Source organism: Brienomyrus brachyistius, unplaced genomic scaffold (assembly GCF_023856365.1).
Source record: "Brienomyrus brachyistius isolate T26 unplaced genomic scaffold, BBRACH_0.4 scaffold51, whole genome shotgun sequence".
NCBI lineage: Eukaryota > Metazoa > Chordata > Actinopteri > Osteoglossiformes > Mormyridae > Brienomyrus > Brienomyrus brachyistius.
Window position 1 is genome coordinate 799,808 of NW_026042326.1, and position 13,702 is coordinate 813,509.

The 13,702-nt window shown below is 41.9% G+C and overlaps 1 protein-coding gene across 1 annotated transcript; it reads left to right on the forward strand.

The window, feature by feature from the left end:
- Positions 1-6,308: 6,308 nt before the first annotated feature.
- Positions 6,309-13,443, forward strand: LOC125723821 (sodium/bile acid cotransporter-like). Its single transcript, XM_049000619.1, has 5 exons — positions 6,309-6,565; positions 10,529-10,733; positions 11,646-11,824; positions 13,049-13,263; positions 13,382-13,443. Exons 1-5 carry the CDS (start codon positions 6,324-6,326, stop codon positions 13,441-13,443), a joined length of 903 nt encoding a protein of 300 aa, XP_048856576.1. The 5' UTR covers positions 6,309-6,323.
- The last annotated feature ends 259 nt before the right edge of the window (positions 13,444-13,702 follow it).

Genomic DNA, 13,702 nt, shown 5'->3' on the forward strand with positions numbered 1-13,702 from the left:
TTAATTGATTACCAAAAAATAAGCACCATAATATTCAGACTACTTTTCCTTTAAATTACGCATATTGAAAATAAACTGTTTATACACTTTATTTCCTATTCAGTAATTATCCGTAGTCATTGGAACAAGGTACCCTTTGAAGAACCATGCAAGGAAAATGCTAGTATGATACTTTATTTCATGTGGTGAAGGTTGGTGATGTTCCAGTTACAGCTCTGAGGGCAAGAACTCAAGAATTAAACTTGATGCACCAACAGGGATCCAGTGCAGGTGTAACATTTGCATTTTAGCTGATGGAATACCAGATGTACCGCTGCACTTTGAATGATCTACATTGATTTCACAGTAGATACTGGTAGCCATGCCAGTAAACAGCTACAGTAAGGAATTACCTGGACACTGAATTGAGCTGCATATTCTAATAAATTTGATACTCCTGACATGTTATACAGAGTAAATCTACCTAATCACAAAATAGCTGTAATGTGATCAGGAATCTCGCCATCACTCATTATCCTTAGATTTCTAGGAGAAATTTACAGAGATAATGATGATGATGTACTGTATGCTGGATAGTGATGTCCTGTTGAATAGCTGGGATGGCAGGAAATTGCAAGAAGCTCTGTCTTCAAAAGGTTCAGCTGGAGGTGGAGATCCCTCATGAAGGTTGTGATGTCAGTGAAGTACATGGAAGCCCAAGCAGAGACTATGGTGTCCTTGGGAAGGACAGTTAGAGTTAGATGCATTCTGCCTCGTAGTGGCTAGAGAAGCCATGTGAGTGGGTGATGGGAGATGTGGTGTACAGAGGGCCGAAAACTGAATCTAGAGGCACACCTGATGCAACTGGCATCTTTTCATTTTTAATATTGTCACGCCCACACAGGCGGAACCTACCAGGTGTGGGAGGTTAGGGCTAATGAGTGGAGGGATAAAGGCAACCCGATCACACCCGTCCAACGCAAAGTATTGCGCCGATGTACTCGAGCCTTACTAAGCACTCTCTAGTCTATCGTCTTACCCTTGCTCCTGACCTGATCCGTTTGCCCAGTGTTTGTTCCTTACCTGTTTTTCCTTCCCTCTCCAGACCCGTTCCCGTACCTGACCTGCCCTCCCTGCCGAGCCCGGCACGTCTTGTCCCCACCTCCCTGTGTGGTCGTGTCCCGTGCCTGCGTGTAGGATTGACCTTCCGGCTTTCGACTATTCCGCCTGTCCTTCGACCTTGCTTTCTGCCTGTCCCTTTCTGTGCTGTCGTTTGGCGAGTACAAATAAACCTTTCGTGGGTTTGCAATCCAGGATCCGAGTCTCTCTGTTCTGGTTTGCCTGACAAATACCTGTTCTTAAATATTTTATGATCTTTTCATTTTAATCTTTAATTTTCATATTCATTTGTATACTCAGGTTTATTTTTATTTTATGCACATTATTTCTTATCTTATTTTCTCTAAAGCACTTTGAATGACCTTTGTGTATGAAGATGTTCTATACAAATAACTTTGACCTTGTAATGCACTTTGAAGGGTATACCTCAGAAGTAAGACTCAAACCACCTCAGAGCCGTGTCATGGCCCCCACGGGAACTCTCATTCATATGCCTAACAGGTGGCCCAGCAGCAAGAACAGCGGTGGACATTCAGAAAGCCACTAAATAGAGAGGATGCTTCATAACAGGGACAGGAGGAATAGCATAAATACCAGCATCCTCGGAAGGACAACACGGCTCATCAGACATGCAAACCTCCAGATACATCTTACTCCGGATGACAAACAATGGTTGTGACACTGATATGCCCTTGTTCCCCCTTCTAAGCACCTCTTTTCTTCCTCCATACAGATGTCCCTGGCATGCATTAAGGGCTTGATCATCAGCTTCAGTTTGCCTGGACTTCTGCATCAGACCAAAATCTACCCAAGGTTTTTACCATGACACAGCTACACTGCAGTAACTCCCCATGGACTAAAACACAGTATCACCTCCCTAGCACATTCCCAGGGGGCTCCTCGCCCTCCTATGTTTGATCAGTAATTGTATCTGGGCTAATGCGCTCCAAGTCATGGATTACATAGTATTTTTAGACACAGAGGGAAAATACCACCCGATGCACAGCAGAGTGCTTTTTAAAACATACAAAACATGGCTTGGAGGTCATTACCTTGCTTATACTATGATTACCACACATTTGGCTTAAACATTTAGCATTTATTGGTAGAACTAATTATTTTAAACATTTGTTCAGTTTCTGTTAATTTCAAATGGTGTTCTATGTTGTTCTATGTGGTAAAGATTGTAACGGATACATTTTTTTTAACTTTCAATACCATCCATCCATTATCTCCTGCTTGATCTGAGGTAGGGTCACAGGTGCAGCAGTCTCAGCAGGGAAACCCATCCTTCCCTCTCCCCGGCCACTTCATCCAGCTCCTCCGGGGGAATCCCGAGACGTTCCCAGGCCAGCCGAGAGACATAGCCCCTCTAACGTGTCCTGGGTCTTCTCCGGGGCCTCCTCCCAGTAGGACATGCCTGGAACACCTCACCAGGAGGCATCCTAATCAGATGCCCGAGCCACTTCATCTGGCTCCTCTCAATGCGGAGGAGCAGCAGCTCTACTCTGAGTCCCTCCCGAATGACTGACTGAGCTCCTCACCCTATCTCTAATGGAGAGCCCAGCCATCCTGCAGAGGAAACTCATTTCAGCCGCTTGTACTCACGATTTCGTTCTTTTGGTCACTACCCACAACTCGTGACCATACTGTAGGTGAGGGTAGGAATGTAGATCGACTGGTAAATCGAGAGCTTTTCCTTTTTGCTCAGCTCTTTCTTCACCATGACAGACCTATAAATTCTGTCCATAAAAACTATGATTCAGAATCGGTGACAAAGGGCAGCCATGATGGAGTCCAACCCTCACCGAGTCCGACTTATTGCTGCCCATGCGGACCGGGCTCTGGCACCGGTTATACAGGGACCGAACCGCTTTTAAAAGGAAGTCCGGCACCCCATACTTGAATGCCTTCTCCAAGACCACAAAACACATGTAGACTGGTTGGGCAAACTCCCATGAACCCTCCAAAACCCTGTGGAGAGTATAGAGCTGGTCCACTGTTCCATGGCCAGGGTAAAAACCACACTGCTCCTCCTGAATCCGAGGTTCAACAATCCGGCGGACTCTCCTCTTCAGAACCCCCGAATAGACCTTACCAGAGAGGCTGAGGAGTTTGATTCCCCAATAGTTGGAGCACACCCTCCAGTCCCCATTCTTAAAGAGGGGGACTACCACCCTGGTCTGCCTGTCCAGAGGCACTGCCCCCAATGTCCACGTGATGGTGCAGATGCATGTCAACCAGGACAATCCCACAGCATCCAGAGCTTTTTAACCACCTCAGTGACCTCTGCCCAGAGATAGGGGAATCCACACTCAAGTCCTCATATGTTGGAAGGCATGTTGGTGGGACTGAGGAGGTCTTCGAAGTTCTCCCTCCACCGACCCAAAATGTCAAAGAGTTGAGGTCAGCAGCACCCTATCCCCACCATAAACAGTATTGATGTTGCACCGGTTTCCCGCCCTCAGCCACCGGATGGTGGAGCAGAATCTTCTCGAAACCATCCAGAAGTCGTTTTCCATGGCCTCGCCAAACTCATGTCACACCAGAGTTCTTGCCTCAGCAACCGCCGAAGCCGCATCCCATCCGGCCTGGCGGTAGCTGTCAGCTGCCTCTGGAGTCCCACAGGCCAAAAAGACCTGATAGGACTCCTTTGTCAGCTTGACGCCATCCCTCACCACCGGTGTCCACCAGCGGGTTCTGCAGTCGCGGATCGGACCGCCAAGGTCCTCGCCATTGGCCACTGCCCAACCTGACCCCTATGGCCCCTCCCATAGGTGGTGACCCCATTGGAGGGGGGACCCACATGCCTTGTTCAGGCTGTGCCCAAGCAGGCCCCATGGGTGCAGGCCTGGCCACCAAGCACTCGCCATTGAGCCCCACCCCTAGGCCTGGCTCCGGGGGGTGAATCGCGTCCAGGCAAGGGACACCGTGGATCCAATATCTTTTTCTTCATTAGGGGTCTTGTGACTTTCAATACCTTTACATTTAATCCAGTGCTCAACTTATAATTAAATACTATTCAGAGAATACACTGGCTTAAATACTGTGGAACACCAATTGCAAATGAGCATAGTTTCAGTGAATGTCTAAAGAACAAAACAATTGATCAATACAGACACATAAATCATTATACTACAGCTAAGACAATTACACTTCAATGAAGTAGTGTTTTCATATCTTTGTGAATAAACATGTTCTGATAAGAAAGGTAGGGCACAGTACTATCTGCTCAGTTGCATCAGAAATATTTATGACTGCAATAAATAATGACTGCTTAAAAAGGACTCAACTGAGAGCTGTCAACAATCTCTTCTAAAAAGGCAGAAGTCAAAAAAAGGAAATTCACTCATATGGTAAGCAGAAAAAAAATCTTACATTTTATTGAATGTACTGTTCTAATAATCTGAGAAAGAGAACTGGGTTTAATTGACTAAGTGTGTTTACACATACAAGGAATTTGTCTTCAGTTGCTAGTGCTCACATGTGTATTTCTGTAGGGAAACTGTGTACAATATGATGAATGGCTCTCTTGGAGTGAATTTACCATACTCCAGAGAAATTGATTACAGTTCTATTTTAATAATTTAGTTTAAAAGGCACTGCTTATCAAATATTATCATTAAGAACTGACAGTATGAATGACGCTAAAAATTTTTGCCTGGTACTGAGGAAGTGGCACATTGCATCCATGCTAACTAATACTATTTACTCATATATGCATCTAATATTGACAAGAAGTTTACAAACATGAATACAGGACTCCAGGAATACAGGATATTTTTGTCATGGATGAAAAACAGATTTTGAAGAAAGCTTTCTTTCTGATTCGAGTCTCACCATGGCTCCATTTGTGTGAAGTTTTCAGCTTACCTGGATTTTCCCATCAGACCAAAATCTAGGCAAGCATGTCGTTGTCGGTTTTCCCCCACAGTCTGAAAACATGCTGAGGCTAACTGGATTTGCCAAAATGCCCATAGGTGTGCATGTGTGAGTGAATGGTGTGTGAGTGAATGGTGTGTGAGTGAATGGTGTGTGAGTGAATGGTGTGTGAGTGTGCCCTGTGATGGGTTGGCACTCTATCTTGAGATATTCCCTGCTTTGCGCTCATAGGCTCCAGACCCTCCATGACTCTGAATAGGACAAGTGGTTACAGAAAACAGATGCATGGATGGAATAGGTTTCTTCCTAAAATGTTACAGACATCATCAATCAACACTTGTAGAACAGACAACATGTAGTGCTGGATAGCTCAGGTCCAGAAAATAAAAATCCAGACCAAGAAATTGTTTCAACCAAACAGTTGAGTATAAAGAGTCAAAGACGCAAAGTACTCAACTGGTTGGTTGAAACTAAATCTTGCTCTAGTTTACTTCTTTGGACTGGAACTAACCACCTCTGATGACATGCGGTATCTCTACTTAGACACCCAAGTCCCCATACGTTTCCTTGCCTATTATTATTAAACAGTTTTGGTAGACTGGCCTGGTTATAGGAGAGCAGGCCTTTTGTTTCTGCTCATATGTGAGGTGTTTCAAAGAGAGGCATTAGAAAGTATAGTCGGGTCTTCTGTATTGCAACTTTTGCCATCATGATTTCGATAAATCATGGGGTCATCATAAGAAATTTAAATAGGATTTTTTTATAGTTTTGTGAAAGCCACAGACAACATGCGAAGGCCAGCAGATAATACAAAAAGTTTAGTAACTCATAAATGCATAAAATATATGTACAGTGCTGGTATGAAGGACTCCTAGTGTTTATGGCGGCCTCTCACATATCTCGTAGTGATCTTTGTACTTCGAGTGCCTTGTATCGTTTTCCTTTGCTGCACTCACATATTTGCTACACTTGTCAAAGGTATCAAGGGGACTAAAACGTTTTGTGCAGTTTTTCCAGATTGCAGTGGACATGTGCCCTTAACCCCCCTGATATAGAAGGATTGACTGTAGAAGAACTTGAAACAGTGAATTGAGAAGTTGTCATCCTAATCTTCTTTTATGCTCTTTCTTTGGAAGGACACAGACTGATAAAACTGCAAAGTCAGACTGAAAATGAATGAAATCCTGAATGAGACCCTGGAGCTGTACAGCAGCACAGTCCCTTTGAACTTCAGCCTCCTCTCACCAGTATCTGCAAACAATACCACTACTTTGCAGTTACCCCATTCTGTAGCACTAGACAAAGCCATAAATACGGTCACTGTCATCATCCTCTTCATCACCATGGTGTCCTTGGGTTGCACCATGGAAATTCCCAAGATCAAGACCTACATGCTGAAGCCCAGGGAAGTGCTCCTTGCTGTGTTGATGCAGTATGGCATTATGCCTCTCACGGCCTTCCTTATGGCCAAGGTCTTCCAGCTCAGCCCTTTGGAGGCTGTGACTGTGCTGATCTGTGGCTGCTCTCCAGGTGGAAACCTGTCCAACGTCCTGGCCTTGGCTTTTCAAGGTGATATGAACCTCAGGTAAACTGGCTCCCGTATCTGTTCATTCAGGTCTCCATCATTGTAACAGGTGACAGAGTCTATTACACTCTCTACGTACCTTCATCTGTGGCCTAGTGTAACAATCATAATTATAGAGAGTTTAATTATATTTTTAATTTCAACAAGTGATAAATCTAAAAATACATGCATTTAATATTTTTGAATGAAAAGATGGTAACACTTTATATTATCTGCATCTTCATAATGCCTTTATAATGCAGTCGAAGAGATCGAATCATATAATCATATAATGTCTCATTGATGTATATTAATGTATATTTACAAGCTGTTTATGAATACATTATGAATGCACCATGAAGGAGTATTGAATGTTCTATGAATGATTTATGAAGGTGCACTGAATGTTCTATGAATGATTTATGAATGCATTACGAAGGGTATTGAATGCTCCATGAATGCTTTATAAGGGCATTATGAAGGTGGAGTAAAACTAAAGTGTTACTAAAAAAGTATTCATAGATTTTTCCAAAAATAATGATTGTCACTAGTAAAATATGTTTGTACTTTATAGTAGCACTTTAGTTATGCTGTCCCCAGGCAAAAAAATGAAAGACAAACAAGTAGGAGAGTGTACTCGCAATGAAGTGCATAAAGTGCTGCTTTAATACCAAGTTCACTCTCCATGTGTTTCAGATGTTATCCTGTAGGTCAACGACCCTGTCAGGTCTCTATCATTATATAGCTCTGTCTAGTGTATATCTCTCAGGTCAATGACCCTCATCAAGTGTTCATTTTAGATAGTTTATGACCCATACCAATTTCCTCAATAAATGACACAAACAAGTACTCAACGAAAGGATAGTGGACAAGAAAACACTATCAGCAAACAAGCTGTTCTACAGATACAATATTGCATGTAACATTTCTTAATGCAGACAGCTTGCTGTTCCAAGCCGGAAATCATGTGGCTGATGAAATCATCAGCTGGCCATTTGTATCCACAAGTTCCACATCCGCAGATTTGGGGAAAAAAAATTACAGAAACTTCCAAAAAGCAAAATAGCAAAATTTGAATTTGTCACAAACTGAGCACTACACTGAATCCATGCAAATGAAGTGATGTGTAAGCATATCCTATCTATATGTACTTAATCGGCTGCTGTACTTTATTTTTCTGATTTAATTTTCTGCATTCCTCATCTGAACACACATTTACACACATTTTTTTCTTGCCATTATTCCATAAGCAATACAAAATAATAAATATTTGCATAGCATTTTGTCACGATCGCGGACAAAGCGGGCGATCGTCGGGCAGGCGAGCGAGCAAGGAGCAGGCAGGCAAGCGGGATTCGCGGAAAACGGGTCTTTAATCGGGGAAACGGAGCAGGTAGAGCGGGACGGAACACAGGCATTGACAAACATCAATGATGGACAGGGCAAACAGGTAAAACCAGGACTTAAATAAGACATGACTAATCAAAATAAGCAGACACAGATGGAGACGATCAGGGAAGAACACGTGGGTAATCAGGGGGCGTGGCACACACGAGGAGCGGACGAGCCGGGCATGACACATTTATATTGTATTAAGTATTATATGTAATCTAGAGATGATTTAAAGGATATGTGAGGATGTGCATAGGCTATACGCCATTACTGCAGCATTTTATGTAAGGGACTTGTGCATCCATGGATTTTGGTATCTGCAGGGGGTCCTAGAACCAATCGCCTATGAATACAAAGAGCCAACTGTACATACAGCAGATAGTGTGATGCCAACCATGGTGTGACCACTGGTGCCAGACGTGGTAGTTTTAGCATACAGAAAAAGACACCATCCTGGGATTCTCCTCATATTATTCACACAGTTCACATTAATGACCATATTTGATATCTGAGTGAGGAAGTTCTGGCACAGCAATGGTGAACATAGCTGAAGCATTATAGGACTATTTGAAATTACAGAGTATTATTTCCCACTGACAAGCAGTTACAATAATGGCCCATTACATTAGGTGCATTTTGCATTTCTATCTTATTCTTATATTATTTTATCTTATTTTCTGTAACTATTAAAAACCATATATGGTACTGCAAAAAAACTTCATATAAGCTCAAATTCAAAATATTACTGCATTAACTGTTTGGTATTTAGTTAACAGGAATTAAAAGTGTTGCAGATCATGCTGAAATATTGTTAGGGATATTTAAGGGAAAATAATTGACTTTCTTCAATGGACCTGGAACAAATTATAAATATAATTTTCCATTTACCACAATGGATATAGTTTCCCAGTATTCAATACTGATTTGAGTAGCTTCTTATAATCAGTTACGTCAGGGCAAGGCAGATAGTAGCTCATGGGGTAGGATGGAAAACCTGCTGGATACCAGCACTTCAGGATCATGCTGCCTATCCCTGAGTTACACTCTGATAATGGGCTATAGTGCTGGGTCTTGCCCAGAACAGCTCAGGTGACTCATCTGTATCCAAAGGAGCAGCAGCTCTATTCTGAGGTCACTCAATCTCCATATTATCTCATGGAGAGTGAGTCAGGTAGCCCTGCACTCCTCATTTGGGCTACTCCATCTCAAGACTTTGTCTTTTCAGTCATTTCCCACAGCTCAGTGAGGATAGGGACTGACCGATAAAGTGCAGGCCTCCTCTTTAACTCTCATTGCACCACCATGGACCTCCTTACATCCCACAAATCTGCAGTCACCAAGTCGATCTGCATCACAGTCCTTCTCACCGTCTCCCATGAGTGAGATCCCAAGGTGCTAAACCTCCTTCCCAAAGGGCAGACTCTGATTCCCGCACTAGCCCAGGCTCCTTCTCTGCCACAGGGGTCTTATTCCACATAGCAGAGCCAGTGTGCGTAACAGGTCCAATCTCACACATGCTAACTGCCCAAATGGCAGAGGCCCTTTCACGTTGCGGGTGGAGAGCTCACAGGATGGCCATTAGGTTTCATGTAATCTAATAAAAACATTTTTCCCAATCACAATTTTGTATAACATTATATTTATTTTTCCATTCTAACTTGATATTTTAATGAAAATGTATGCAATATTCCCCTGGCACACTAGCTTCTGTAAAAGCACTTTAATGTGTTACAGCTCAAATATCAACAAAAGTACATGTGAATAAGTCAAGACAAATGAGTATACAGTAACATATATTTGTGTTTGGACTTAAATTTCAGACAGCTTAAGGGTATTATTATATTCTCTGCTGCATTGTCATTGTGTTTTTATTTTTTTTTAATGGGTGTCTGCCAGATTTATTCCAGAAAAGAATTTAATACATTTTAACATCATGTTAAAGCCATAATTTGTGTTATATTAAGTTTTTGTGTGTATGAATTGTGCAGTGAATTATTCCATTAATTCAAGCCAATAAATCAAATCAAATCCAAAAAATCAAGGTTATTATATTAAGCATTCAAATGTAACAATTATGTACACATTAGAACAGCCTAATGAATATTAACCATGAGACCCTAAGCAGTCTGATGGATGAATATTTGGATGAGTGTTTGCCAAAATAATTGATATTTTATCTGCAAATTGAGGAGCAAATTTTCAAGTCTCATTCATTCCATGGGTTTGGAAATGTAACGAAAGTTTTTTGTTGGATCAAATAAGGACTGAGTGAGATTTGTTTCCCAGTACTGTAACATATGAGGATGAAGCCTCATCTTAAAAACAGCAAAAAGAGAGAGTTTTGGAAATCTGCTCTTCAATTATGTCATTAAAGTTGTATACTCCTGTGTTATTAGGTTTTAAGAAAATTAAAAGTTAGGATCCAGTCATCCAGTATCTCTGAGGAGTTATTTTCTTCATTTGTGATTACTTGTGATGCACAAACTGAGGTTCCAGCCTTCCCAAATACTGATTCCCACTACAAACTGAGTGAGGTTCCAAAATAGAGTCCTGCAGGCTCATTAGGATAACTTGGCTTCTTTTCTCTGCCAGCATTGTGATGACCACCTGCTCAACCGTACTGGCCCTGGGCATGATGCCACTACTCCTGTACCTGTACTGCAAAGGGATCCCAAATATACAGAATGCTGTGCCCTTCTTGGGTATCTTCATTGCCCTGCTCATGACACTTCTGCCATGCGCCATTGGCATAGTCATTAACCACAGATTTCCTCGCTTCTCACATATCATCACAAAGGTGAGGATTCGTCCACACAATGCATAAGCCTTGCAATGAGTGTTGTTCTGATCCGATCAATGTGCCGATTTATCATATTTACACTATTTAAATCTAACATCTGGTCACATGTAACGTGAAGGCTGAAAAACATTGCCTGCCTCAGCTTTTTAACATAGAAAATATGCTTGGCAACGAAGTATTCATACTGTACAAACAATTTTGGTAGGATGTACATCATGTGCACTTCATAAATAAGAGTAGTAGTAGTGACACTAAACAAAAAGATGTATTATTGTTATTCAGGTAATCCATAGTCACAAGCTATGCTAATATCTTAATGTGAGTGAATGTTACATAGCACTGTTCAAGACACCCAATGCGCTTTACAGAATCAATGGGAAGATACTTCAATCACCACCACTGTGTAGCATCTGGATGATACAACAGCCATTCTGCACCAGTACACTCAACACACAGTAGCTAAGGGTGTGAGGGGCAGGGGAGAATTCACCAGTTAGATACAGAGGAAGATTAAAAGGGTAGACTTTAGCCAAGACATCAGAGTACCACCCCTACTCTTTCAAAAGATGCCCAAGGACCATTTATGACCTCTGAGAATCAGGACCTCATTTTTACATCTCGTCCAAAGGATGGCATCCTATTTACAGCACAGTGGCCATGTTACTGCACTGGGGCATTGGGATCCACATGATCACAGGGATGGACTTCCCCTGTTAGCCACACCAACACCTCTCCCAGCAGCAACCCAACTTTCATAGTTGGTCTCCCATCCAAGTATTGACTAGGCCCAAAACGGCTTAGCTTTAGATGGATTACCTAGTCTGAACCGTGGGTGGTATAGCTGCTGACACAACAGGTGAGTATAAAATCCCTGCTCTCTGGCTGATTTAGATTAATTGTAATCGGCAGATGGGAATGGGCATCCTGCTGGTCTCTGCAGTGATAATCGCCATCCTCATTGGCATGACAATCGGAAGCGAGATAATGCTAATAATGACGCCCCCGCTGATAGCCACAGCGTCTTTGATGCCTCTCACTGGATATGTTCTCGGCTACCTGCTGTCTACAGCCTTCAGGTTCAGTGGCCCGTAAGTACACATTCCTACCATTTCAGATATGAGGTACTATTGAGGGAAACATTTCCTGCAATCTTCAGTATGAACTTAGATTTTGGGAAACATTGTGTGAAAATTCTTCTGTCAAGGGTTTGCAGGGAGGTCCAGTCCCACATGGCTAAATTCAAATATCAGGGTGAGTGACTTATTGACAGTGCCTTATTCAGAGCTTTATATTTTTTCTTTGGAAATTATTTCTGTGCATATTTCTAGTCCTCGTTCTTATTTCAATTTTCAAAACAGTCAAAATTTATTTGACTGCAGATAAACCACTTATTAACATTTTAACCACATATTAACAGCTTTTGGGATTTTGAAGCTTGTATCCATCTATATTTATACAGTGGTTCAGTATGTTTTTTCTTATTTGAAAATTACCCACAAATTCTTAACGAAGAACTGGGCTATTTATTTACTGACCCAAAGAGATGTCATTTTGTCTCTATCTTTGGCATTATTGTTTTGCTCATGTATTGGTCATGTATTCTGCTGAACTGTCTTGTCTTAATTTAATTTATGCATTTATATCACTATATCTATAACATTCATTGAATTTCCTTTAGCATCTATTGATAATCTTAATTTAATGTATTTAATAAAGCCGGACAACTTAGAACATGAAAAAGGCACAAGAATCTGCACACTTCTGCAAACCAATGTATACAGAAGCAATATATGTCTCCTGAGCCTCATTGCCAACCATCTGTAAAAGCCTACCCACCAAAGGCGAAACACATTAACTAAACTAGCACTAAAACTATGGAAAAGTGCCTCAGAGATGTTTCACTGACCACTATTTGCGATGTCTAGCCATTTCAAACCAAGCATAGCTGGACTAAGATATTTTGTCACATGACGAAAGAGACCTGATTTTAGTTAAGACTCAGTTTTTGTACTTTATCGCATTTTGCCTTTGTACAGCACTGTAGTCTATTCGGTTATGGACAGGTGAGACACTTCCCTACCAATTTTGTAGGTGTACTGTGTGTGTTTAGAGGGTGGGGGGACTCCAGGCTGGTTTGCTCCCTACTGATGTTGATACCAAACCAATGTCCTTCTTAAAGAGTCTTTAATCCTAAATGCAGTCAGAGGCAAAACTTTCAGAAGATTCAGTATTCTACAAAGAAACTTATGAAGACACATCTGTAAACATATGTAGCATGTAATCAGACCTTAATCAGTTTTTCATTTCCTCAGATGCAGAAGAACAGTTTCTATGGAAACTGGCTGTCAGAATATCCAGCTTTGTGCCACCATCCTGAAGGTCGCATTTTCCCCAGACACCATTGGCCGTCTCTACCTCTTCCCGTTCCTCTACTTCCTCTTTCAGGCTGGAGAGCCTCTGCTTCTTGCTGTCCTCCTCAGGTGTTACCAGAAACTTTCCGTCCCAGCGGATGCTGTGAAGCCAGAAGGTGCGACAGCGTCTCATCAGCATCAAGGCACATTGGGTCACATGCTTACATCACACTAATAGGTCGCATATGCGTAAACCTAACATAATCCATCGCTTTCCCTTTGTTTGTCCTACAGAGAAGCATGAGTACCTGTCTGTGGACAATAAAATACCGGAGGAGAAGGGACCAAAGATCTAATGGGAGATGCTTAGACATGCCAAAGTGGTTTTCAGGAAGCTCATTTAATACTGAAGTTTGCATCTGTACATTTACACACCTACTATGGAAGATAATCACCTTCTGCTGCTTGGATGGACACTGTGCTTGCAGGGATCAGCTGCCCTCTAGGAAACTCAGCAAGTCTTGACAAAGAAAATATATATGCATCTGTATAGTAAATTCTTAACATTTTCATACATGGAATCTTAGGAATGTGTATGTACACACTCCTGGGCAA

Excerpts from the sequence above, each read along its gene's own strand:
- LOC125723821 (XM_049000619.1), top strand. The coding sequence starts at position 6,324 with ATGGTGTCCTTGGGTTGCACCATGGAAATTCCCAAGATCAAGACCTAC. Across the intron at positions 6,566-10,528 it reads CAAGGTGATATGAACCTCAG|CATTGTGATGACCACCTGCT; the intron begins GTAAACTGGCTC and ends TTTCTCTGCCAG. Across the intron at positions 11,825-13,048 it reads GCCTTCAGGTTCAGTGGCCC|ATGCAGAAGAACAGTTTCTA; the intron begins GTAAGTACACAT and ends TCATTTCCTCAG.